Source organism: Lepidochelys kempii, chromosome 4, assembly GCF_965140265.1.
Source record: "Lepidochelys kempii isolate rLepKem1 chromosome 4, rLepKem1.hap2, whole genome shotgun sequence".
Classification (NCBI taxonomy): domain Eukaryota; kingdom Metazoa; phylum Chordata; order Testudines; family Cheloniidae; genus Lepidochelys; species Lepidochelys kempii.
Window position 1 is genome coordinate 68,236,879 of NC_133259.1, and position 26,291 is coordinate 68,263,169.

The window sequence follows — 26,291 nt, forward strand, 5'->3', positions numbered from 1 at the left end:
CATAGGGAACCCTACGCCTAATAGTTGTTTATACTGCACTGGGGCCATTGCCTTAGGCTCTTTACACAGGTACGTTCCCTGCCCTTCAGAGATCACAAGACCTAGAGCTGCTCCAGACTACGGCTCCCGCACGCGCTGCCGCCCCGTGGGAAACAGCAGCTGCCCCAGCACCTACATCTCAGCCCAAACCTCCTATTGGGTAGGGCTGCTTTAGTCCCGCCCCTCTCATTGTGATACGATTGGTGTTTTCCCGGGCCGCATGTTTCGACGAGTAGCAGCTAGCGTTGTCAATCTCTCACATTCCTCCAATCACAGCCGCTCCCCGGCTTGCAGTTCCGCAGCCGCTCTTTCCTCATCTCGCCCAGCTTGGAGCGCGAGGCGGGCGGTTGAAGTTCAGGGGGCTGCTGTGCCCGGCCGGGGGCGAGCTCCGTGGGAGCTGGCCGCAGGGCGGCGGCTCCAGCCCCCGGGGGAGCGGGTCTCTGCGAAGGGCGGCCCGCCGCGCCGCGCCGCGCCCCCGGCTTGGCCCCGATGGAAGCCAGCCTGACCTGCGCCGTCTGCCTCGGCCTCTTTGAGGATCCGGTCACGCTGCCGCTCTGCTCGCACAACTTCTGCAAGGGCTGCGTGCTGGAGTGCCTGGCCTCCGGGGAGCCCGGCCCGCTCCCCTCGCCCCGCGCGGGCCAGGGCCTGCGCTTCTCCTGCCCGCTCTGCAGGAAACTCTGCCCGCTGCCGCGCGGCGGCTACGCGGCGCTGCCCGTCAACACCACGCTGGCGGAGGTGGTGAAGTTGTACAGGGCCGGCGGGGGCCGGCCGGGGCCGGGGCGCGGCGAGGCGGGGGCGCTGAGCCCCCCGCCGGCGTTCGGAGCAACCTGCGAGAAGCACCCGGCCCGGCTGGTGCAGCTGTACTGCCGGATGTGCCGCCAGGCGGGCTGCGGACAGTGCGTGTCTGAGGGGCACCAGGGCATCTTCCACGCCGTCAACCTCCTGGACACCGTGTACCAGGAGGAGAAAGTAAGCCCCGCGCCCCCGACCGGCCGGCCGGCCGGCTGTGCCCATTGCGGGGTGAAATAGCAACCTGCCTACCCAGCCGCTGCCTCCCTCGAGGCTTAGCCCAGACCACCCAGCAGCGCAGGCCTGGTTGGCGAACACAATAAGCGGGGCTGCCTCCTGAGAACCTGTTAGAGCCAAATGGGCCGAGTGTTGTAATAAGTCAGAGCATTCCCCTGAAAGCTTTCAGGGCCAGGACGCTGCATTAACAAGTCCTGGTCTTTCCTGTTTATCCTGCATACCTAAGGCCAAGCCATGTAGTAACATGGCAGTGTCCTGACCTAATTATCACAGTGCCCTAACAAGCTGTTTCTCCCTCCACCTCCTCGTAGATAGTTTTATGATTTTAACTGAATAGACTGTAGACGGGTTCAAGATGTTGAAGCTGATAATCTTAGGCCTGCTCTAAACCTAAAACTGTGGTGGTTCTAGCTCTGTAAAAAAAATTCACACACCCCGCCCCCAAAAATGTAGTTAAGCCAACCTAAACCCCAGGATAGACATTGTTAGATCAACTCAGGAATTATTCTGTCAACCTACCTACAGCTCCTTGAGGGAGTAGATTAGCTATAGCAGGAGGAGGAGGAAAACCACTTCGTCATTATATCAAGTGTCACCTGTAGACAGGCCCTTAATGTCTTGTATGTTAACCGTGTTTCCCTAAAACCAAGAATATGCTAGTCCAGCCATCCGATGTAGAGGCGCTTCTTGGCAGTCACGTTACCTATCTGCTTTTTGGCCTAACACTTTTGGATTTGGATAGTGGATTAAGGAAAAGCAGTTAAGGTGAAAGAGATGGCTCCTGGGATATTTTAGCATGAAGAAGGCATGTGCCTTTTTTAGTACTTTATCTGCAGTGTATTTTTGCCAGAGAGTGGACATTCAACCACTTTTCCAGGCTCCATCTGAAGTACAAGCTAGGTAGTACATTATTAAGCAGTCCCTTTATGCTGCAGTTTAATTGCACTTGCAGAATGTCCCTGGTACATTGGATGGGTATGGGGCATAGTAGAGCACATGGCACTGTGGCTGTTCTATACTGATGTTGCAGCTTGACCAGTGGAAATGCAGGCTGGAAGTGCGGAGGGGCAAAGGCAGCTTGTCCCCTCAGCACAGGAAAAGAGGAACACACAATCTGGTCTGGAGTTTAACTATACTGGTATAGTTAAAGCAGCAAAACTTTCTAGAGTAGACAAGCCTAAAGAGGAGAGAGGAAAAATACCAAATGCAAGTTTCTTCATTGTCCTAAAGCATGAAGAGTCTTTTTATATAAGTAATGCCTTAATAGTCTAGTTAAACTCTGTGCAGTCTGTAGATATAGTATGATTAAAGAGGATAATGTAGATTTTTTTTAATTAAAAAAAAAAGTAGATTAAGTGGTTATAAATTTATGTCCTGCAGTTAACCTTCTTTAGCAGCCTGAAGAAACTGAGAGCAATAAATGAGAACTTGGTGAAGGAACTATCAAGTCATCCAAAAGATACTGAGGTGAGTTAGACATAATGACATCTGTAGAGAATAGTGGAGCCCTGTGTTTTTTGCAAATGTGAGAGAACACAAAATAAAATAAAAACAACCTGTAAAATAAAATGAAAAACATACCCTGCAGCATCTGCCCCTGCTGGCCCAGCTGTGTGTGGCGGAAGCCACTGCTGCAGGGTGAGTACAGGGCCGGCTTATTCTGCAATGCCGCTCCCGGGGAAGGATCCAACCGCATCCCCACCCCTGCAGTGGGAGAAGGACCTGATCCCTTCCCTCCTCCCCACCTGGGCGATGGTAAGAGAGAGACACACACACCCCACCCCCTGGGGACCTGGAACTAACACCTCAAGACCTCCTCATCCAGACCAGCATCATAAGTAAGGCCATACTGGGTCAGACCATGGTCCATCTCTAGCCTATCTTCTGACAGTGGCCAATGTCGGGTGCCTCAGAAGGAATGAACAAATAGGTAATCATCGAGGTATCCACCCCCTATCATCCTCTCCCTGCTTCTGGCAGTCAGATGGTACGGACACCCACAGCATGAGGTTGTATCCCTGGCTATCAAACATAAGAATGGCCATATTGGGTCAGACCAAAGGTCCATCTTGCCCAATATCCTGTCTTCCAACCATGGCAAATGCCAGGTGCCCCAGGGGGAATGAACAGACAGATAATCATCTTCTGATCCATCCCCTGTCGCCCATTCCCAGCTTCTGGCAGACAGAGGTTAGGGACACCATCCTAGCCCATCCTGACTAATAGCCATTGATGGACCTATCCTCCATGAATTTATCTAGTTCCTTTTTGAACCCTGTTATAGTTTTGGCCTTCACAACATCCCTTGGCTGTGAGTTCCACAGATTGGCTCAGCGCTGTGTGAAGAAATCCTTCCTTTTGTTTGTTTTAAACCTGCTGCCTATTAATTTAATTTGGTGACCTCTGGTTCTTGTGTTATCTGAAGGTGTAAATAACAGTTTGGTATTCACTTTCTCTAAACCATTCATGATTTTATAGACTTATTTTGTATCCCACGTAGTCATCTCTTTCCCAAGTTGAAAAATATCCAGGTTTTTAATCTCTCTTTGAACGGAAACTGTTCCATACCCTTAATTATTTTTGTTGCCTTTCTCCTTACCTTTTCCTATTCAAATATCTCTTTTTTTGAGATGGGGTAACCAGAACTGCACATTGTATTCAAGCTGTGGGCAATTTATATAGTGGCATTATGATATTTAGTGCCATCGTATCTATCCCTTGCTTAAAGGTTCATAATATTGTTAGGGCGTGCCCCCCCCTTTTTTTTTTTTGACTGCCACTGCATATTGAATAGATGTTTTCAGACAACTACCCATGATGACTTCAAGATCGCTTTCTTGAGTGGTAACATCTAATTCAGACCCCATCATTTTATATGTATCATTGGGATTATGTTTTCCAATGTGCATTACTTTGCATTTATCAACATTGAATTTCATCTGCCATTTTGTTGCCCAGTCTCCGAGTTTTGAGAGGTCCTTTTGTAGTTCTTCGCAGACTGCCTGGGACTTAACTATCTTGAGTAGTTTTGTATCATCTGCAAATTTTGCCACCTTACTGTTTACCCCTTTTTCCAGATCATTTATGCATATGTTGAAAACTGACCATTTATTCCTACCCTTTGTTTCCTATCTTTTAGCCAGTTACCAGTCCATGAGAGGACCTTCCCTCTTATCCCATGACAGCTTACTTTGCTTAAGAGCCTTTGGTGAGGGACCTTGTCAAAGGCTTTCTGAAAATCTCCGTACACTGTATCCCCCTTGTCCACATGCTTGTTGACCCCCTCAATTCTAGTAGATTGGTGAGGCATGATTTCTATTTAACAAACACTATGTTGACACTTCCCCAACAAATTATTGTAATCTATGTGGCTGACAATTTTGTTCTTTACTATAGTTTTAACCAGTTTGCCCGGTAGTGAAGTCAGGCTTATGGGCCTGTAATTGCTGGGATCACCTCTGGAGTCCTCTTTTAAAAATTGGAGTCACATTTAGCTATCCTCCAGTCATTTGGTACAGAAGCTGAGTTAAAAGATAGATTACAGACTACAGTTAGTAGTTCTGCAATTTCACATTTGAGTTCCTTCAGAACTCTTGGGTGAATACCATCTGGTCCTGGTCACTTATTACTGTTTAGTTTATCAATTTGTTCCAAAACCACCTCTAATGACACCTCAATCTGGGACAGTTCCTCAGAGCCATAAAAAGAATGGCTCAGGTTTGGGAATCTCTCTTATATCCTCAGTCATGAAGACCGATTCAAAGAATTCATTTTGTTTCTCCGCAATGGCCTTATCGTCCTTGAGTGGTCCTTTAGCATCTTGATTGTCCAGTGGCCCTACTGGTTGTTTAGCAGGCTTCCTGTTTCTGATGTACTTTTAAAAAAAAATAAAATAAAAAAAAAAACGCTATTACTTAGTTTTTGGCTAGCTGGTCTTCAAATTCTATTTTGGACTTCCTAATTATATTTTTACACTTCATTTGCCAGAGTTTATGTTCCTTTCTATTTTCCTCACTAAGATTTAACTTCCGCTGTTTAAAGAATGCCTTTTTGCCTCTCACTGCTTCTTTTAGTTTGTTGTTTAGCCACAGTGGCACTTTTTTGGTTCTCTTATTATGTTTTTTAATTTTGGGGTATACATGTAAATTGAGCCTCTGTTGTGGTGTCTTTAAAAAGTTTCCATGCAGCTTGCAGGGATGACATAGTGTAAAGACTTACTGTTATTAGATCTTTGTGCAAAATACTTTGTTTCTAGATCTTGAACAAAGAAGCAGAGATAATTATGTTGGAATTTGAAGAAATTTTCAAAACTCTGGAAATGAGAAAAAAGGAATTGCTAGAAGACATTGAAAGTCAGAGAAGTAAGAAAGAGAAGGAATATCAAATTTGGAAGAAAATGAAGGAAACTCACAAGAAAACCATTGAGAGTTTCCTGAAGGACTGTGAAAAGCTTGTTGATGAATGTGATCCTGAGCGTTTCCTGGAGGTGATAATTTTTACATTACAGTGATCTGCCATCAAGTAGTATGTGCATGTGACACCCCCCACCCCCTGTTTGGGACATCCTTTGAGATACTTAAGGCATGGCCACACTGGAAACTTCAAAGCGCTGTCATGGGAGAGAGCTCTCCCAGCGCTCCTGGTAATCCACCTCCACAAGGGGATTAGCTTCGAGCACTGGGAGCCTATTTACACTAGCGCTTTAAAGCGCTCTGACTTGCTGCGATCAGAGGGGTGATTTTTCATGCCCCTGAGACAGCAAGTTAGAGCGCTATAAAATGTAAGTGTAGCCAAGCTCTTACACTCAAGGCGAATTCTGTTTAGATGTTGCCGTATAATCTGCTTCTCTGAAGGTGCAATTCTGACAGGAGTCTCACTTCCCTTCAGAGTGTAGAAGAGAACCTTATTTTGATGTGGGGGATGTGAAGGGTTCCCACCCCTTGTATTGCACAATCTGTTTTAAAGCACTAATTTCTAATTCACTTGAATTTTTGTGAGTGACTTATTTTATTCCTTTCCAGCTCAATCAGGAACTGATTGGAAAGTTCCTAGAGACTTGGTTAAAATTCTGTGAGGCATGTACTCAAAGTAGTGGGGTGGGGCAAGTGGCTGCATTATAAAACACTATGTGACCCTCAGTGACCAAAATTTTTACGATTTTGGGAACTCTTTCTAGACTTGTCTACATGATGGGGAAAGCCACTCTATGGAGTGTGATTTCCAGTGCCCACTAACTTGTTGAACATTAATTGCTTTGTACAGATGCCATTAGTGTGCTTTAACATAGTTATTTTATAGCTGTCTTCTGTTGAAGTACCCTAGGGAGCCTTTTATGCACGCCAACAGGGTCTACATGGTCCAGTTAGCATGCTCTAGAAATCACTCCCCTGTAGAGAGTGCACTACCCTACCGTGTAGAAAAAGTCCCTTAGGGCTGGTCTACACTAACAAATTAGATCAACCTAGCTATGTCACTCAGGGTATGAAAAATCCACACCCCGAGAGCTGTAGTTAAGCTGATTTAGATCCCTGTGTAGATAGTGCTGGGTCGACAGAAGAATTCTTCTATCGACCTAGCTACCACCTCTCGGGATAGCATTTCAAGTGTAGACCGACTCTTAGTCTTGCACTAAGGAGCACAAGTCCATGGTATGGAAATCCTGCCAAAATGTTTTCAAGTACATTTTGATCTCAAAGACAGCCATGTGGCTTTTGCCTCATGCACAGTGTCTTGGATTTGACTTTTAGGAAAGATTTCTCCTTTGGCCTCAGAACAAAATATTACAAGATAAATAATTTTCCCAGACATGACACTCCCTGTGTGTGATTATTGCTCTTCTACTTCTGTGAGCCCTTAAAGTTCTGATTATGTCTTGATGAAATGAAGAGTTATTTTTTAACAAGTTGAACAGTTAACTTCTCTCAGATATTCTGGTAAAGTACTTTTGTTTTATTTTTAAATAACATCCTTAACTCTAATGCAGTCTTATTTTAATTACAGGTGGCATGTGGCTTGAATAAAAGGTACATACATTTCATGTGTTCTAGTTTCTGTAGTTTGTTAGTGTATAGTTGAGTAAGGTGGTAAGATACAAAAAAGTTTAGTTTAATATTCATATCATGACTGTGGGGGGTTGGGAGAGGAGTGTCCAGGGAATACAGTGGATTAATTAATATGGAGAGATACACAGAACAGTTTTGAACAGTTGTAGAAGTTCTGTGAATATTTGAGATCATTACTTTCTAACATTTAATTTCAAAATTCTTCTAGAGCTGTTGGAATTTCACAGATTTATTATTGAACAGATAAAAGTGGATCTTGAAATAATCACTTCAGATACTACTTCATGTTTTTCTGTAAACACTGTCCTAAAAAAGCCTTAATACTGTCTTTTTGCTTTGTCTCAGAAAATAATATAAGAACATAAGAATGGCTATACTGGGTCAAACCAGTGGTACATCTAGCCCAGTATTCTGTCTTCTGACAATGGCTAATGGCAGATGTTTCAGAGGAAATGAACAGAATAGGGCAATTGTCAAGTTATCCATTCCCTGTCTTCCAGTCCCAGTGTCCGTCCGTCAGAGGCTTAGGGACACCTGCTGCATGGGGTTGCATCCCTGATAATCTTGGCTAATAGCCATTGATGGACCTATCCTCCATGAACTTATGTAATTCTGTTTTGAGTCCAGTTATGGCTTTTGCCTTTACAACATTCCATGGCAACCAGTTCTGCAGATTGACTGCGTTGTGTGAAGAAGTACTTCCTTTTGTTTGTTTTAAACCTGCAACCTATTAATTTCATTGGGCAACCCCAGATTCTTGTGTTTTGAGAAGGGGTGAATAACATTTAGTTATTCGCTTTCTTTACACCATTCATGATTTTATAGACCTCTATCATATCCTCCCTGAGTCATCTCTTTTTCCAAGATGAAAATAGTCTGTCTTTTTAATCTCGCCTCCTCTGGAAGCTATTCCATACCCTTGATTGTTTTTGTAGCCCTTCTCTGTATCTTTTCCATTTCAAGTATCTTTTTTTTTTTTTTGAGATAGGGTGACTAGAACTGCACACAGTATTCAAGTTGTGGGCGAATCATGAATTTATGTATTGGCATTATGATATTTATGGTCTTATCTATCCCTTAATGGTTCCTAACATTGTTAGCATTTTTCTTTCTTTGACCGCAACTGCACATTGTACAGATGTTGTTGTCAGAGAACTATCCACAGTGACTCCAAGATCTCTTTCTTGAGTGGTAATAGCTAATTTAGACCCCATTATTCTGTATGAGTAGTTGGGATTATGTTTGGCAATGTGCACTACTTTGCATTTATCAATATAGAATTTCATTTGCCATTTTGTTGCCTAGTCACACAGTTTTGTGACATACCTTTGTAACCCTTGGCAGTCTGCTTTGGACTTAACTGTCTTGAGTAATTTTGTATCCTCTGCAAACTTTTCCCCCTCACTGTTCATCCCTTTTTCCAGATCACTTATGAATATGTTGAACAGCGCTGATCCCAGTGCTGATCCCTGGGGAACACAGCTATTTACCTCTCCATTCTGAAAACTGACCCTTTGAATATTTTAATCTCTTTCTGACTTAAGTTTGTGCTTTAGTTTATCAGATGCCATGCTGCTGTGGGACTGTAAAAATCTAGTTTTTGTGGGAGTATTAAAGAAGGTTTCAGGAATTATGCTTATAGGTCCTGCTAACATAATTAGATAAAATAGCTTCTTTATGTATGAAATGTTACTGAGACACACTATAAATCCGGTGATTTAAATTTTATATTAAATTGAATATAATGAATTTACTGTATGTTGAACTGTATATTAATCTTGTAATTTTCTCTGAGAAACAAAATGCTCCAATTCAGGAGCATCATGTTTTTAAAACTAATTTTTGAATACTTTAATGAATTAGAATCAAGAATGTTTGAGCATATACAGATTTGTTCAGTCAGCTCTAATATAATTAATGGAATTAAATTTCTTATTCAAACTTTCCATGAAAAGCTTGCAAAGTGTGTTTTTGTTGTTGTTGAAGTAATGGAGTACAGTACCTTCTCTTGCAATTTAAATGTTTGCTGTGGGATGCACAAAATGCCATATTTGGCTTTTTTATGGTTTTGTACTTACTTAATTAGGCAAAGCCTTTTAAAAAAAAAAAATTACAGTAAGTGAGAACAGAACTTTAAAATTCTCTTTCACAGAATGAGGAATGACCTCTGGGGGAAAAAGGTGTAATTTGGGTTCAGACACAGTGGACTAACAGTACTTTATCTCTTATTACTGAAGAATATATTTGGCAACAGTATTTCGGCCACATCTCTTATATTTTCATAGTGTACGTATTTCAGAGTAACAGCCGTGTTAGTCTGTATTCGCAAAAAGAAAAGGAGGACTTGTGGCACCTTAGAGACTAACCAATTTATTTGAGCATGAGCTTTCGTGAGCTACAGCTCCGATGGAGTGAGCTGTAGCTCACGAAAGCTCATGCTCAAATAAATTGGTTAGTCTCTAAGGTGCCACAAGTACTCCTTTTCTTATAGTGTACATATTAACCTTTTTCTGCTTGACTAGTTAATTATTTCAAAAACAGGTACAGGAGAGGTGCAGAATTCTGGATAAATAAATAAATAAAACTTGCAGTTTCTTCAAATTCTCCTATTGTGTATTTAGAATTTCTCAATGGAATGATTTGCCTCCTTGCTGATTGGTGGTTTGACAAAATTAATTGTTCTGAACAATTACCGTAAGAAGAATGTGCTTTGATGGTTATTGCCGCCTACTTGTTTAAATTTCATTATGCTGGATTATGGGCCTTTAAATGTAGGGCAAACTAAACAAATGCTTAAATAATAATATCAGTTCTTCAGTTCCCCTCCCCCCCACACACAGACACCTTTTGCTCCCTCCCACCTCCCCCAAAAAACCTTTCTCACTGAAACTTCTTTTGCTATCTGTACAGCTAGAAGGGGTTAATCCTTTTAGACCATGACATACAGCTTCTCTGGCAGACTGAGATCCCTTTTGGCTATTTTGATCACAGAATTTTTTCCAACAGATTCTCAAGTGGCCTTTTCTAAGAAAGGAAATTAGAAAATTCTAAGTAGAGGAAGATCAATCTCTTCAGATATTTTTCTGCCATCTACTGACTTCCTTTTTTAATGTAATTATTTTTATTAAGTAGGTATAACTTTTTTCTGTTTTGAGCCCAGCGGAACACACATAATTGTGTAAAAGATTTTTTTCACTTCTTTTCCAGAATGAAGACTCAGTTTGACCTGATGCACATAGCATCTAGCTATGAAAAAGCACCAGAGTCTACCCAAAAGCAAATGGACATCAAATCTGTGGTTAATGAAATCTTGGCTTTGCAGCTGACTTCAGTTGATTCATTCATTGTTAAAGGTAGAAAAAAGATACATATATTTTGAACACAGTGCACAGTTCATTATTTTTAACACATATGTTGAAAATAAATCTGTTATCCTACCACAATAAACTTTATATTAAAGCAATACTCAGTTTGCAAAATGGAAAGTGTTTTAGCTGCCCTGGTTTCATAACTTGGTAAGTTACATCTGATGAGTCAAGTGTTCTTTGTATTGTATTTAAAAAAAAAAACACATCAGTCTTATTTTTATTCCTCTTTTCGAACAGAACTTTCTTCTGGAGGAAATGAAGGTTTAACTGGAAAGTGTGTATATAAAAATAGTGCAAAACAATGGAAAGATCAGAAAAACATACACAGCACGTATTATGTAAGTTCTTGTTTACAAGAGTTACTACAGGTTTTTTGTTTGTTTGTTTTTTGTTTTTTTAATGGTTAAGTATGTTCTTTTGGCTTTGTAAAATCCAAAATGGGCAATGTCTAATGCAACTTTTTTCAGCCTGTAGTGGGACATGAGGAAACTTTGACTGACGGTAGTAAGATCTGTACTCGCTTAATGTCAATATCAGAAATGTCAGCATTTCAAAACATGAGTCATGAGGTAAGAATGCATTTTGGTGTAAGTATTGCTCAACTACTAATTGTGTTTGGATAAACAAGTTAATGTTTCATATTGTGACAGTCTTTTACTTCGGGCTCTCCCCCCTCTCATTTTGCTTAGGGCTCTACCAAATTCACAGTCCATTATGGTCAATTTCATCATCATAAGATTTGAAAATTGGTAAATTTCACACTTTCAGATGTTTAAACCTGAAATTTCATGGTGGTGTAACTACGGGTCCCGACCCAAAGGGGGATTGTGTGTTGGGGGGAGGGGCACAAACCTACTTGTAATGAGATTGCCACCCTCACTTCTGTGAAAAGTGCAGAGCTTCCTGCAACAGCAGGAGGTTCCCGGGGGCTCCCCGCTCCTACTGCGCACATGCACACAGCAATTGTGCAGGGGATGGACAGGTCCTCTTCCTGCCCAGCCAAAGCTAGGAACCGCCTTTGCTGGGGTGCTCCCAACAGCACAGGGAAGATTGGACCCAACTCTACAAGTCTCCTCCAGCTGCAGGAACCTCTGGGGCTGCTGCCCAGTCCCATAGTGTCCTGCAGCAGAGGGAGGCACCCAGAGGTGGGTCTGATGGTTTTTCTCTCTCTCCTCCTCCTCCTCTCCCCTCCCCCCCCAAACAGCAGTGCAGGGGACAGACAAGTCCTGTCCCTGCCCAGCTGGAGCTAGAAGCCCCCTTTTCTGGGACGCTCCTAGAAGCAAGGGGACATTCGATTTCACGGGGAAGGGCTTATTTCACAGTCCATGATGCCCTAATTATACTAAACTGATACTCTTGATGGGTCAGTCACCTACTTTTAATTCAGGCTACTGCACACTAACTTTTTTCTTAAATGAAATGTAGAACTACAACCTAATAGCTTTTATAGAAAAATGTCTCACTGTTGTGGATTGTTAAAAGTGCAAGTGGATTATTTTTAAACTTTATTTGAGAAGTTCACATTTTTTTGGCCACACTTCAAGTCCAAGTAGTCCATACTTAAAGATAAGGTAAGGCCCAGTTTCAGTGGGAAAGATACTGTGATCAAACCGAAGTATGAATGAGTGCCACATCTTTTCCTGAGAAGTAGTTAGTATGTGTTGATATTGGGCCTATGCTTTTGTGTGCATTTAAAGTGATAACTCATGCTCAAATTTTTAAACACTTAGTAGATTGTATGTCACAGTTTCTGCAATGATGGGTTATATGTGTCCCCTAGTATTCCAAATCCCAGTTTCTTTTGACTGCAGTCAGTGAAGGAGTATCTGAGTTGCTGTGTCAGGCATGATTCAGTGCAGCTGATAAAGCTTATCTAGCTTCTTCCTCAAGACATTTTCTGCTAAAAAAGATCTTCCCTCCGTAGTCATTTGATAGCTGTTTTGGCCTTCCATAACTGTTGCCTCTCCAGTTCCATATTCTTGAGTGTTAGAGGCATTTGAGTATTGTAGACATAAAATGAAACTTTTGCCTTGTTACCATAGATACACAGCAGTCAAAGTGGTTATCTTAATGTGACTAAGAAATTCAGAGAAATTCATTGGCGCTGGATAAAAGTACTGCATTGGATTTAGGTTTTCATTCTCAGATGAGAATATTCTCTTGCATCTTAAACAATTTTTGCTAAAATCAGAATTGATCAGTTTTTTAACTTGAAGTTATAAAGATATTACTTCTGTGTAGTCTCATTCTTTGATACTTATGTCACTGAAGTATTTGGATTTTGGTTTTGTTTAAGTCACTTAAATATTTTACTTTTAAAAAGTTATAGATTTCTTCTAATCCGAACAGTTTGTATATTTTTTTCTGTTGCCTTTTAAGTGTCCAGCAAAATATTCTAAGTAATTTAAAGTAGTCTTAGAACATATAAGCACAACAAATTAATAGTTTGCCTTCACATAATATTTAAAGAACTTGTAACTCTGATGGCTTATTACTTTTCCTTGTACTAAATAATTTGGTGATTTTTCTATAATTGTAGGAGGTACGTTATAATTATTATATGGATCATCGGAAATCAGATCCGTTGAAGATGCAGACTTCACCTGCAAATACAAAGCATACATTTGTGATAACTGATTCTTTGAAGGGTACATTCTCAGCAGTTCCCCTTCTGTCCTCACCTCCCAAAGTGAAAGATGCACAGAGAATAAAAACACAAAAATTACAAAAAGGAAGTTTTAGTAACACTAGTTTTTCCAGTTCCAGTAGTTACAAATTCAGCTTTCCACCTGTGAACTGGAATTTCTCTGAATTGAACAGTGACTTGAACTTATTTAATGGAACAAGATCTCCGGAAGTAAGCAAACTAACCTCCACATCAGAAAATTCCAATGGCTTGGTAATAAAAAACAAAGTAAAAATGGAACAGTCATCACCGGTTCCCATTTCTGCAAAAACATTAGCAAGTCCTAGCACTTCACCTGGCTTACCAGCATCAGCAATAAAACCTGTTCCTGTTTCAAAACCAAACTTTTTAGGTGCTCCTACTCAGAGCCTTTCTGTTCCACTTTTTAGCCCCAATTCGGGTAATGACTCATCATTACCCAATTTAAATAAGGCAGCCGCTACATTTTTCTTCAAAAAAGAAAAGAATAATTCGGTTTTCCCCACTTTTTATGTGGGAAGATGTGATATTCAAGATAAAATGGGCAATCAACATGGAAATTATACGAAGTTTAAGTCTTCAGCTTTAACTGAGGCTAAAGCTTCTGCTGCCTTTACAAGTCCTAAACTAGGATCATCAGAAAGTGGAAAGCCAGTTTTTTCATTTACCTTTAGCAATTCGGAAAGAGATTGTTTTACAGTATCCAAACTCAGCAATTCATTGAAGATGTCACCATTTTCAAGCCTATCTGAGAAGCCAGCTGAACAAAGTACAATATTTCAAACCGGAAAAGAGAACGTTTCTGTAAGCAAAGACGTAAAATATAACTGGCTAAAATCTCCTACAGTAGTCCCACAGGAGCAGAGTGCCAGTACCCCTGATTCCACTGCTACTGTAGCCTGTAGTACATCTAGTAGTGACACTGGGAAGAAAGATGTTTCCAAGAGCCAGCCTGTCCCCTGTAGTAATATATTTTCCTTCTCATCCAATAATTGTATTCTGGAATGTAAATCTTCACCTGTAACCTCATTTGAAGGTTCTGTCAAAAGTACTTCCAACTCACTATCTTCCTCCTCGATGCTGTTTTTATCGAATAGTGAAATTGAAAAAATGAAAATAGAATCAATTGACAAAGCACATCCAGTTGTAGAAAAATCTACACCTTCAATATGTACAGTAGCCATATCTGAACTTACAAGTCCAAAGTGTACCAATTCCTTTTTTTCTTTTGACCTATCTATGAAGACTGAAACTGAAGACACGCTTGCTCAACAGAATTCTTTGTGTGGTCCAGCTATAGTCAACTCTCTGTTTTCAACAGGCTTTCCTAGTAAAGAAAGCAATGTATTTTCCACTCATCCTGGTGTTGCATCAATTAAACCTCATATAGATGTGAAAGTTGAAGATAATGTAAATACTGCTGAAACCTATAAGTCACACCAAGATTTAGAAGAGATTTCTAGGAAGCAAGATGAACTTGACACTCTGCAGTTACAGAATGCAGCTTGTCTTAGTCCAGTGACATGTGGTGGTACATTTTTAGGAGGCTCGGCACATGCAGTAGGTAAAGAACATGAAACGCTAAATCTTTCAGACTCTGATACAGAAGAGCTAAGTCAAGCATCAATGTCTAGTGACTGTAGCAATGCATCAGAATATTTTTTGGTTGCAGAAGACAAAATAACAGTTAATGAAAAACCAGGTACATGCACTATAGAGAACGAAATTGAAGAGAATTCCCTTCAAGGTAAATAATATTCAGATATCTGTTTAGATATGTTGGAATTAGGTAAACGTTTGTACTGAAATACATAGCCAGTTTAAAAAGAGAGAACTCTCTCCTCCCTCCGAGCTCGTTTTGTGTCTTGCTATGAATCTTAAATGGGGTTTATCTGTAATAGGAACAACTATCACAATCAAGTATAATTCATAATAAAGTAGGGTTACTATGTTTGTGGTACAAACTGACAAAACAATATCAACCTCCAAAATGTCTTCCATTGTTAGAATTTAGGGTTAAACATGGTTTCTATGTCCTTATGAAGGTTGAAGCTAGAACTCTAGTTTCTTGCCTCTCTACCAGTTACCCCCAAATTTGGACCTAAATCACTCTAATACTGGCCTGCTTATAACCATAAACCAATTGTTAATTTGTTCTGTCCAAATGGGTAATAACGAGGTGGCTCGCCCTAGAGGAAATGCCAGGGTTTTACCAGGAGGGTTGTCTCTGGACTGCAGAGGACTCCCCAGAGCCAACTAATTCTGATAACTCATGGGAGGACATGGATACAGCCTTCTGCTGAAAGGATTGACGTACAAGCAGCAATTCTTCGTAAACAAAGTGTCATTTATTTAAAGGAAAATAAGCAGTTACAATACATTCAGTAAAGCAAGGAAGAATACACTAACCTGTTAAGACATCCTAAACTGCTGTTAAATCTTAATTAGAAATCATACATTAAAGTGGCAAAATAAAATAAGACCGCACAAAACACACAGCATACATAGACCATATAGCAGTTATGTAATATTCAAGGTTCATAGAGACCCCTCGTACACATGCATAAAGCCCCAATACAGTTAGTAAACAGCATATATGTACAGGGAAGCATTACAATGTTACACATTAAAACACATGAAGACCTCCAATTCATATGTATGAAGCCTACATGTAACATTACAGTATAATCCTGAATTTGATACAGTATAGCACACAAGGCTTCTATATATAGGCATAAGAGAACATCACAGTATTACATGCCTTTGCTGTTCTTCAGTCTTCTCTGTTATTCATTTGGCTACACGCACACCCACCACCACCACCCCGGCTGTCAGCCTTATATTCAGTTTCTGGTCTTCTCTGACTGGTTGCTTTCTCAAATTCAGAAATTAGCATAGATCCTCCCTGCCTAATTATACCAGTTCAGCCAATCAGCTTCATCTGTCATTCAAGCTGGTTGATCCTCCTCCTGAGACTTCCTTGCTATTATCATAGATCTTCCTCCTAGCCGCATCCTTTAGTTCTCTTTAAATATGCTGACTCATTCCCATCGAACTCTTATTTAACCCTTATCTCCTCTCAATCAAATCTGCTTCCATTCTGAGGTTTCTGATAGGAAATCACTGTGGCTGCCATTTTGGATTTTTAGCTCTAAACTATTATTACTTACCTAAAGCCTTAATTCTAAAATTAGCTACTGTTTTATGCAAGCTAAAGCGTTATGATACTGTCACCACTGTTGGTAGGTTAATTTGGAGAAGTGATTTTTAAAGATGTTTTAAACCCCTCTCTAGCTGCTTTTCTGCATGTCTCTGCTGTAGGCTGCTACACAGGATCAGAGCAGCTTAATGAAAACCTTTTTATATTAGCAGTAGAGATATGGAATGATCTTTTGCTGCATCTTGACTGTGTTATCCATGCCATTTTATTCCAATAATAGAATATTTTAGATTTCTTCCATGCTTCTTAAATAAAACCTCTGAATTAATATTCAGAATCAGTTCTTACTATTGGTATATATTGGTGGAGAATATTGCTTACACTTTATGAAATATAGTCCTAAATCAATAGTAACACAGTCATTTTGAGTGAGTTGGTGATAGTGAATCTTTGCATGATGGGCAGAGACTTCCATCTAAAGAGGAAATCAAGTGTTGTGGAAAACAGATTCTAAAACAGAAAAACCTACATAAATTAAAGGTCGATATGACAGCAAAAATTTTAACAATGACTATGCTGCATTAAATCGCCCACTGAGGAAGGACTAATCAGGTGAATTTTCAGATTGTGAAATATGACACATACTAGAGATCAAAAAATCAGTCCAGTTACATTTGATGATTATTGTTCGATATACTGCCACCTCTAAAAGAATATTACTACTGTCTTATAACTATGGCAAAATAGTATGAGGCTTAACAGCCCTTCCAAAATCATATTAACTATGATAATTATGGATATTCTTGATATCCGTATACATGGCCAAATACCTTTTTTTTTAATCTTGTCAAATTCTTGGCCTCAACCATTTCTTGTGCAGAAGTCCATCACCAAATTATTGTGTAAAAAAGTATTTCCTTTTATCAGGTTTCAATTGGCCACCTTTTCAGTTTCATTTAATCTCTCCTTGTGTTTTGAGATGGGGAGTATAGCATTTCCTGATTGATCTATCTTTTCTATACCATTTATTATTTTACATATTTATCACATGCCGTCTATTAATCTTTATAAAATAAAATCCCAGTCTTTTTTCTGTCTCATGAGTTTTTCCTATACCCTGGATTATTCTTGTCATCCTTCTCCGAACCCACTCTAATTCTGCAATATCCTTTTTTGAGATGGGGTGACCAGTATTACACCCCATCTGTTGGCCTTGTTTGTGGAAAGCTACAGACTGAAGTTGCCATAGGATAAGAGCTGATCATAGAGCTAAAGAACTGAGAGCATGGATGGACTGGTTTATGTATATATGGAAGGTGCTGGCTGAGGCCCCTATTTTGTACAGGGCTCTTCTAATCATAGAAATGGCCATGTCACTAAAACTTCATATAACTGTACCCTATATGATTTATAGACCTAAATGTTTACTGTGTAGATCAACATATTTTATAGCAGAAACATTCCGAAGAGTTAATACCGACATTCAAAAAATTAAATATGTATTGTATGTTTCTTTTCACAGGACAGGAAATTAAGTCTACGTCCATACAGAACAGTTGGTCAGAAATGTAAATGAATTTTCTAGAAACATTGGTTTTGGGCAAATCTCTCTTTCAGTTTACAGTAACGTATTTATCATAGTCTGTTGAATCTATCCTGTATGTATATGCATCTCCAGATATTTAGATTAGTGAAATGTGCCTTTTACTCTCTGAAAAGGTACATTCTAAAACTAGCAACCAGCTAAAATAGGGCTAGAATAAAGCATGCCTTTTAATAAAGACAAACATATAGATTTGAAAGGCTGTTCTTTCTACCCTTGAGCGATATATTGAATATAATCAAGTGCTGCAAGTTATTTTCTATAATAGTTCTTAGGTGACAAGAAAGTGGTGTCTTTGCATGAAATGTTTATACTTATAAAATTTTAGACACTAAACAGGATATCTAAACAAATCTGTCTTATCAGAATACATAGTTAATGGCTGAAGTGATGATATTTCTTCTTGAGTTCTAATCTTCTGATCAATTTCTCCAGGTTCAGTTATTGATCTTTACTGACCTCTATAGAGGAAGCAAGTATTGAATGCATTATTAAAGGCAAAATTTTAGTTACAGTAGTTGTCACTAATTAAGTAACAACTTTTGACATTCTCCGCTATATAAAATGGTACCAAAACTCTTCCCAATAGGTATATTTAGTATCTTCTGTACCACTACTGTTTTCATCCAAGTTTTATGCAGAATTAGATCCAACAAAGAAGTGACTTTTGTAATAATGTCTTCAGTACCACTTGACGTGGTTTTTCTGTGGCATAGAGTTCTTGGCTCATCCATCATCCAGGCTATACATAATACTAATATAATGCTGTTCTCATTGACTTCATCAATAATTAGAATGATAACACTCGCAGCTGATGCTGTTAAGAGGTTGGGATTCAGAATTGTTCTTAACTACTAATGTTATGCTTAACTTGTACACAGTGTATAGGAAAGAACACTGGAAATCATTTTCTAGCTAATCTTTATAGCATGGATTTATTTGCTTATCTGTTAGCACCAGTGTCAAGTGCTTAGTATATCACCACCTAATATATTAAAATATTTAAAACCAACGGTAGTAACTTGTTCCAGTCTGTTTTTGTCTTGTAATTTAATTACACTCAAGTGATTTGATTATTTGAGTTTGTAACTTTTTAACAGTAGCATGCTATTTCTCATTTATTTTATAGTTTACATGTAGGCCAATGTGTATGGGTCCCCATTAATGAAACCAGAGACTTTTTGTATGTGAAGATAGTTCTGGAAATTAGAATTTTATTTTTTGCCATTGCAGCAGTGCTAGTGGAAGCTAAAGTAGACATTTAGTAGACAGCATGTGCACTTCTAAACTGAAATAATCCCTGAGTTGCAAAGCATCTTTTAACAAACTGCATCTGAGACCCAGAAGGGAGCCTGATCCTTGTGAATGGCTCCTGAAAGTATATGGTTAGGTAGAGGCTGAAGCAGTCCTAAATGTGCTTGGAACAGCGTTCGAGCCATGACCATAGGTTTTTCCCTTGTAAGTCTTCTGAGTGTGAGATACAGGTAGACAATGAAGCTGAATTATTGGGGGAAGCATCCATACTGTGCTAGAAAGAAGAACTCAGAATTGTTCTGTGTCTTACGGGCTAATTGGGTGCCATTGATCTCAAGTCAATAACAGCTCTTTTTGACTTCAGCGGTATAGACTCACACTCAGAATAAATTGCAGGATTGGGCTCTAAGCAAGCCGATCCTGTGACTTCAAACTACTTCACAAGATCTTAATCGTCCTTTCATTCTCTTACATGAATAACCCATTACTTGGAAGCAAATTTACCTCTCTGCCTGTATGCTACTATTGATATGAAAGTAATCTTTTTTTTTTTTAATTAGAACATAGCAAAAACCTAAATATGCTGAAGGAGAAATTTCATAGAATCCCCTGAACATTCATTCCATAGAATGATTTTATTGGTGACAACATACTGCATTCCTCTTCCATGCTTTTATTGTGTAATACTAACAACTTTTCTGCAGATCTAATAGACTTGTAGTGGTGTTGGAGAAGTTTTTTTCCTTGATCTCAGTAAAGAGCTACCTTAGTGATTTCTCCCTTAAACCAAAAGAGCATGCTTATAAGAGAGCCATCCATTGGAATGTTCATATGGAATGCTATGGTAAAAGGACCAGTTGGCTGTCCACTCTGTGTATTCTAAAACACTAGTAAAATACTGTTTCTCTTCAGAAAAGTCCCTCTTATGGGATTGAAGTAGCAGCATTCGGACTTCTGTTAGGGCTGGTGTACATTGAGAACATATATTGGCATAGCTACCTCTCTTGGGCCTGAAAAAAATCCACACCCCGAAAGACCTAGCTATACTCACCTTAACTCTGGTTACTTGCAGAGAGGTGGATTACCTGGGCTGATAGGAGAACCCCTCCCATTGGCATAGGTAGTATCTACATTGAAGCACTGCAGCAGTTGTGCTGCTGTAACATTTCAAGTGCAGACGAGCTCTTGGAGCTTATTTCTATTTCAGGAAAGTATGATTTCAGACATTCTGTCAGTTAAATGGGGTACTAAGTACTTTATCTGGTATAGATGAGCTAGATAAATTGAACTTCACACAAGTCAGCTGGTGCCAAGCAGCCATTTTCATAGTTAGACACCAGTTGGCTTTTACTACAGTGCACATTAGCAGTACTTGGTCATGTGCTAGCTGTATCTGGCTTCATTTTTTTTTTTCAGTTCACATCTTTAGCATGGATTGTTCAGATCACTCAAGATTGAACTAACTGCTATCACTGCAGCCAATGGGGTTGTGTCATTTATTCCAGTGGTTACAGGAACAGGCCATTACTGAGCTCTTTTGAAAATCCCACACTAAAGCACCATTAATTATTAATGAAAACTAGGCATCCAGATCCCTAGGTGTCTTTAAAAATCTCAACCTAAAGCTTTAATAACATCTCCAATTCCTCGTATTCTAGGCTACAAACCATTTTCTCTAGTAATTGAAAGAGTGCAAGACTACTAGAGTGATTGCTGAAGCTTTGTTTCACTATCCTTTCCTGAAGTTTGATACAAGCTAGGTTCCACTTGTCTGATTATGAATAATTAAAGCAAATAACTTATTTAGGATCCACTACCAAGGTTGATAGGCTCCAACTTTATGTATTTTTAAAAAATAATTGGATTAAGACAATATGGGACATCTGAAAATCATCCTAATAGCTAAAAAAATAATGTATTCTTGTGAGGGACCTCCCACGGTTGAGCCTTGTCTTTAGACAAACAGTTTAGTTAACTGGTGTAAATCTCTACTTGGATATTCTGAATAAGTATTTCCATGAAGGGCAATGTACCACTTAAGTGGCTGAAACTATTTGCATATGTGGGTGTAGATATGGGCAAAGTCTACCTGCTGACACGTAGCGCAAGCCTGTGTGAACAATTTGCTACTAGCTTTTGTGCAGCCTACTTAAGATAACTTTGCAGATGTCATGCAGGATCTTTTTGGAGAATAGAGATGCTCCAGCATTGTCAAAGGGTTGTCTCTACAAGGTCATAGGTCAGGTAAGGAGGATAAATCAGATAAGTGTGAAGTCGGTATGCATAAATTAAAGGCCAGGCCAATTGATGCTTGTGTGAGAGCATCCTTACAGCAGTTTAACATGGTTTATTAGTGTACAATGACTTGCATGTCCCCTGTAGACATCGGTTAATGACAGAGAGTGAGCTACAAGTAGCTGTCCCTAGAAACTTCCAAGTGTATATAGACACTTCAAAAAACACTGGTTAAAACGAATTTTAATTTGAAAAATGATACAATTGTCTAGTTACATCCTTTTTTACAAAACCACTAAAGGTTCAATCTTAAGCTTAAGACATCTGTTTTAAATTAATCCTCGCAAGTATAGTACAAGTTTTAAAAATCATTTATATTTATAATTCAAAGAAAATGAACCTATGCCTTACTGACTAAAACCCAATATATCTATTGTAATTTTATTCCAAGTGTGTTTGAGAATGAAGAGTGATCATCCTCTACTCACTTAGCTTAAATTAGCTGCTAAAACTATTTTTTGTCCAGGTCTTCCGTCCAGAAGATTGTTACTGTCATTTCTTCATGCTTTACAGAGTATGTGATGCTCAGACTACAGTTTTTCACAGTAGCTTTCACTCAGTTGTTGAAATGCAAGTACAACATTGTCATTTGGATCATCACAAAGTTCACCTAAGGATGTTCTGTTTCAAAAAAAACAAAAAAGTGTTAAAATTGCTTAATAGGTATACATTAAAATTCTATTTTGTCAGTACATGTGTATATCATACCCGATTGCTTTAATAAGAAGTGAAAAATCTTTGAGTAGATTGTAAGCATCTCCTTCATTTAACCTAGTAAAGGGGGAAAAAAATCTCAAATTATTTTAAATAGTTATTAAAAGGAAACTTGTTACTACTCTATAACTCCTCTCTCATTGCTCTCAGCTGGTAGGCAAAGTCCAGAGTAAACAGACAGCCCTTACACAAGGCCACAAAGATCAATAAGTCTAACTTTAGCAGATTAATAGGAAATTAATTTCAAAATTGAGCTCATAATTCAGGCAAAACAAAGTTGCTGTACAGAGAGTAAGATTATACATATTTACATAATCATGCGTAACCTATTAAAGTATTCAAAACATTAGAAAAGAGTAAAAACACATCTGGGGAAATAGTTATTTAATGCATTTGTTAATTTTATTGGATAGAAAACTGCTATTGGAACTGCATGCAAAAGCAAAGCTATCTAAACTGTAATAGAAAGTGGAACAGTCAGCATGGATTCACCAAGGGCAAGTCATGCCTGACTAATCTAATTGCCTTCTATGATGAGATAACTGGCTCTGTGGATGAGGGGAAAGCAGTGGATGTGTTGTTCCTTGACTTTAGCAAAGGTTTTGACACGGTCTCCCACAGTATTCTTGCCAGCAAGTTAAAGAAGTATGGGCTGGATGAATGGACTATAAGGTGGATAGAAAGCTGGCTAAATTGTCGGGCTCAACGGGTAGTGATCAATGGCTCCATGTCTAGTTGGCAGTGGGTATCAAGTGGAGTGCCCCAAGGATCAGTCCTTGGGCCAGTTTTGTTCAATATCTTCATGATATCTTCAATGATCTGGAGGATGGTGTAGATTGCACCCTCAGCAAGTTTGCAGATGAAACTGGGAGGAGAGGTAGATACGCTGGAGGATAGGGATAGGATACAGAGGGCCCTAGACAAATTAGAGGATTGGGCCAAAAGAAATATGATGAGGTTCAACACGGACAAGTGCAGAGTCCTACACTTACGGAAGAATCCCATGCACCACTACAGACTAGGGACCGAATGGCTAGGCAGCAGTTCTGCAGAAAAGGACCTAGGGGTTACAGTGGACAAGAAGCTGGATATGAGTCAACAGTGTGTCCTTGTTGCCAAGAAGGCCAATGGCATTTTGGGATGTATATGTAGGGGCATTGCCAGGAGAGCGAGGGACGTGATCGTTCCCCTCTATTCGACATTGGTGAGGCCTCATCTGGAGTACTGTGTGCAGTTTTGGGCCCCACACTCCAGTTTTTCCACATCCTTTTTGTAAAGAGTCCAGCAGAGGGCAACAAAAATTATTAGGGGACTGGAACACATGACTTATGAGGAGAGGCTGAGGGAACTGGGATTGTTTAGTCTGCAGAAGAGAAGAAAGAGGGGGGATTTGATAGCTGCTTTCAACTACCTGAGAGGGGGTTCCAAAGAGGATGGATCTAGACTGTTCTCAGTGGTAGCTGATGACAGAACAAGGAGTAATGGTCTCAAGTTGCAGTGGGGGAGGTTTAAACTGGATATTAGGAAAAACTTTTTCACTAGGAGGGTGGTGAAACACTGGAATGTGTTACCTAAGGAGGTGGTGGAATCTCCTTCCTTAGATATTTTTAAGGTCAGGCTTGACAAAGCCCTGGCTTGGATGTTTTAGTTTGGGATTGGTCCTGCTTTGAGCAGGAGGTTGGACTAGATGACCGCCTGAGGTCCCTTCCAACCCTGATATTCTATGATTCAGACCAATATATTGTCTACATTAGGAATAAGAAGAGATCAAAGACTAGCTGTTTTGTCTATAGGCAAATAAACTGAATTCTGCAGATTGGCCCTCAGGTTATTAGTGCAATATTCCTTGCAGTGGGCTGGAAGTTTTGCATCAGCTTCAGGTAAATTAACATTTGTGGTGTTTCAGTACACTCTTTCTGTTGATATAAACTCAACTATTTGTATTGCCCCATATTTCTGTTTTCACTGTGTTTCAGAATTTTGTATAGAAAACATTGTGAGCACTACTATAAACAATGTACTAAGCATTTGTCAAACATTTGAAGATGAATGATCGCTAAGGAGCTAGCAATCAAAAGACAGACAAAAAGAAAAGGAGGACTTGTGGCACCTTAGAGACTAACCAATTTATTAGAGCATAAGCTTTCGTGAGCTACAGCTCACTTCCTCAGATGCATATCGTGGAAACTGCAGCAGGCTTTATATATACACAGAGAATATGAAACAATACCTATTCCCACCCCACTGTCCTGCTGGTAATAGCTTATCTAAAGTGATTTCCAGCACAAATCCAGGTTTTCTCACCCTCCACCCCCCCCACACAAATTCACTCTCCTGCTGGTGATAGCCCATCCAAAGTGACAACTCTTTACACAATGTGCATGACAATCAAGCTGGGCTATTTCCTGCATAAATCCAGGTTCTCACATCCCCCCCACCCCCATACACACACAAACTCACTCTCCTGCTGGTAATAGCTCATCCAAACTGACCACTCTTCAAGTTAAAATCCAAGTTAAACCAGAACATCTGGGGAGGGGGGTAGGAAAAAACAAGAGGAAACAGGCTACCTTGCATAATGACTTAGCCACTCCAAGTCTCTGTTTAAGCCTAAATTAATAGTATCCAATTTGCAAATGAATTCCAATTCAGCAGTTTCTCGCTGGAGTCTGGATTTGAAGTTTTTTTGTTTTAAGATAGCGACCTTCATGTCTGTGATCGCGTGACCAGAGAGATTGAAGTGTTCTTCGACTGGTTTATGAATGTTATAATTCTTGACATCTGATTTGTGTCCATTTATTCTTTTACGTAGAGACTGTCCAGTTTGACCAATGTACATGGCAGAGGGGCATTGCTGGCACATGATGGCATATATCACATTGGTGGATGCGCAGGTGAACGAGCCTCTGATAGTGTGGCTGATGTTATTAGGCCCTGTGATGGTGTCCCCTGAATAGATATGTGGGCACAGTTGGCAACGGGCTTTGTTGCAAGGATAAGTTCCTGGGTACTACAGGACAGGCCTAACAAAGAAAATAACAGAACGCCACTAGCCGTCACCTTCAGCCCCCAACTAAAACCCCTCCAACGCATTATTAAGGATCTACAACCTATCCTAAAGGATGACCCAACACTCTCACAAATCTTGGGAGACAGGCCAGTCCTTGCCTACAGACAGCCCCGCAACCTGAAGCAATTACTCACCAACAACCACATACCACACAACAGAACCACTAACCCAGGAACTTATCCTTGCAACAAAGCCCGTTGCCAACTGTGGATTTATGCAGGAAATAGCCCAGCTTGATTGTCATGCACATTGTGTAAAGAGTTGTCACTTTGGATGGGCTATCACCAGCAGGAGAGTGAATTTGTGTGGGGGGGTGGAGGGTGAGAAAACCTGGATTTGTGCTGGAAATCACTTTAGATAAGCTATTACCAGCAGGACAGTGGGGTGGGAATAGGTATTGTTTCATATTCTCTGTGTATATATAAAGCCTGCTGCAGTTTCCACGATATGCATCTGAGGAAGTGAGCTGTAGCTCACGAAAGCTTATGCTCTAATAAATTGGTTAGTCTCTAAGGTGCCACAAGTCCTCCTTTTCTTTTTGCGAATACAGACTAACACGGCTGTTACTCTGAAAAAAGACAGACAAGTATACACAGGTTGGGGGAAAACAGGAAATTTTTGTACAAGTTAACTAGATTCACAATAGGCAGCAGGGGAGAAATAAGCCTATCAGAGCAATTTAGGACTTATCGACATGGTAAATTAGTGTGTGTGGCAAGTCAGGGTGTGAATCTACAGCATGCTAGCTTGCTGTGCAGTCAAGTCCCATGTTGACCATAGTACAGTGCTCTAAAAGTTCCATAGTGTGCTGTAGCAGGGCCCACATGGGTGGTTACTGTATGGCAAGCTCGTGTGCTGTAGATTCACACCTTGGCTTAACAACACATTAACTCTGTGTAGACCTTAAATATGGAGAAGGGAGATGAGCTTAGAATAGTACTATATCTAAGGGGCTGCATGACAGAGTATGGAAGTGACTGAACAAGAAGCTGAGAACAAGGCAGAGAATGGATCGGGCAGGAGGCTTTGCAAAGC

At 40.0% G+C, this 26,291-nt stretch overlaps 2 protein-coding genes across 7 annotated transcripts in view; one reads left to right on the top strand and one right to left on the bottom strand.

Moving 5' to 3' along the window:
• Nucleotides 1–346: 346 nt before the first annotated feature.
• LOC140910509 (uncharacterized) lies at nucleotides 347–18,935 on the top strand. 3 transcript variants are annotated; one of them, XM_073341563.1, is made up of 9 exons: nucleotides 347–1,008; nucleotides 2,446–2,532; nucleotides 5,321–5,551; nucleotides 7,066–7,088; nucleotides 10,335–10,480; nucleotides 10,733–10,833; nucleotides 10,963–11,064; nucleotides 13,035–14,907; nucleotides 17,843–18,935. In XM_073341563.1, exons 1-9 carry the CDS (start codon nucleotides 529–531, stop codon nucleotides 17,890–17,892), a joined length of 3,093 nt encoding a protein of 1,030 aa, XP_073197664.1. In that variant the 5' UTR covers nucleotides 347–528; the 3' UTR covers nucleotides 17,893–18,935. The 3 variants fall into 3 exon arrangements, with proteins under 3 accessions (XP_073197664.1, XP_073197666.1, XP_073197665.1); XM_073341565.1 differs by lacking the exons at nucleotides 347–1,008; nucleotides 2,446–2,532 and adding an exon at nucleotides 4,206–4,273; XM_073341564.1 differs by lacking the exons at nucleotides 347–1,008; nucleotides 2,446–2,532 and adding an exon at nucleotides 4,283–4,366.
• Nucleotides 18,936–21,515: 2,580 nt separating this feature from the next.
• LOC140910510 (probable ATP-dependent RNA helicase DDX60) overlaps nucleotides 21,516–26,291 on the bottom strand; it is a 78,837-nt gene continuing 74,061 nt past the window's right edge. For 3 of the 4 annotated variants that reach the window (XR_012158614.1, XR_012158613.1, XR_012158612.1), the window contains exon 36: nucleotides 22,014–22,093. Coding sequence is in view for 1 of the 4 variants with exons in the window: in XM_073341568.1 (XP_073197669.1) it covers nucleotides 22,003–22,093; nucleotides 22,181–22,243 (154 nt within the window). In the remaining 3 variants the exon portion in view is untranslated. Of the gene's footprint in view, nucleotides 22,094–22,180; nucleotides 22,244–26,291 lie in introns of all 4 variants that reach the window. The other variant, XM_073341568.1, reaches the window with a different exon arrangement.

Bases quoted from the DNA above. Each gene is read 5' to 3' on its own strand.
- LOC140910509 (XM_073341563.1), top strand. From the start codon at position 529: ATGGAAGCCAGCCTGACCTGCGCCGTCTGCCTCGGCCTCTTTGAGGAT. The intron at 10,834-10,962 runs GTAAGTTCTTGT...AACTTTTTTCAG, and splicing joins ACATACACAGCACGTATTAT to CCTGTAGTGGGACATGAGGA. The intron at 11,065-13,034 runs GTAAGAATGCAT...CTATAATTGTAG, and splicing joins TTCAAAACATGAGTCATGAG to GAGGTACGTTATAATTATTA.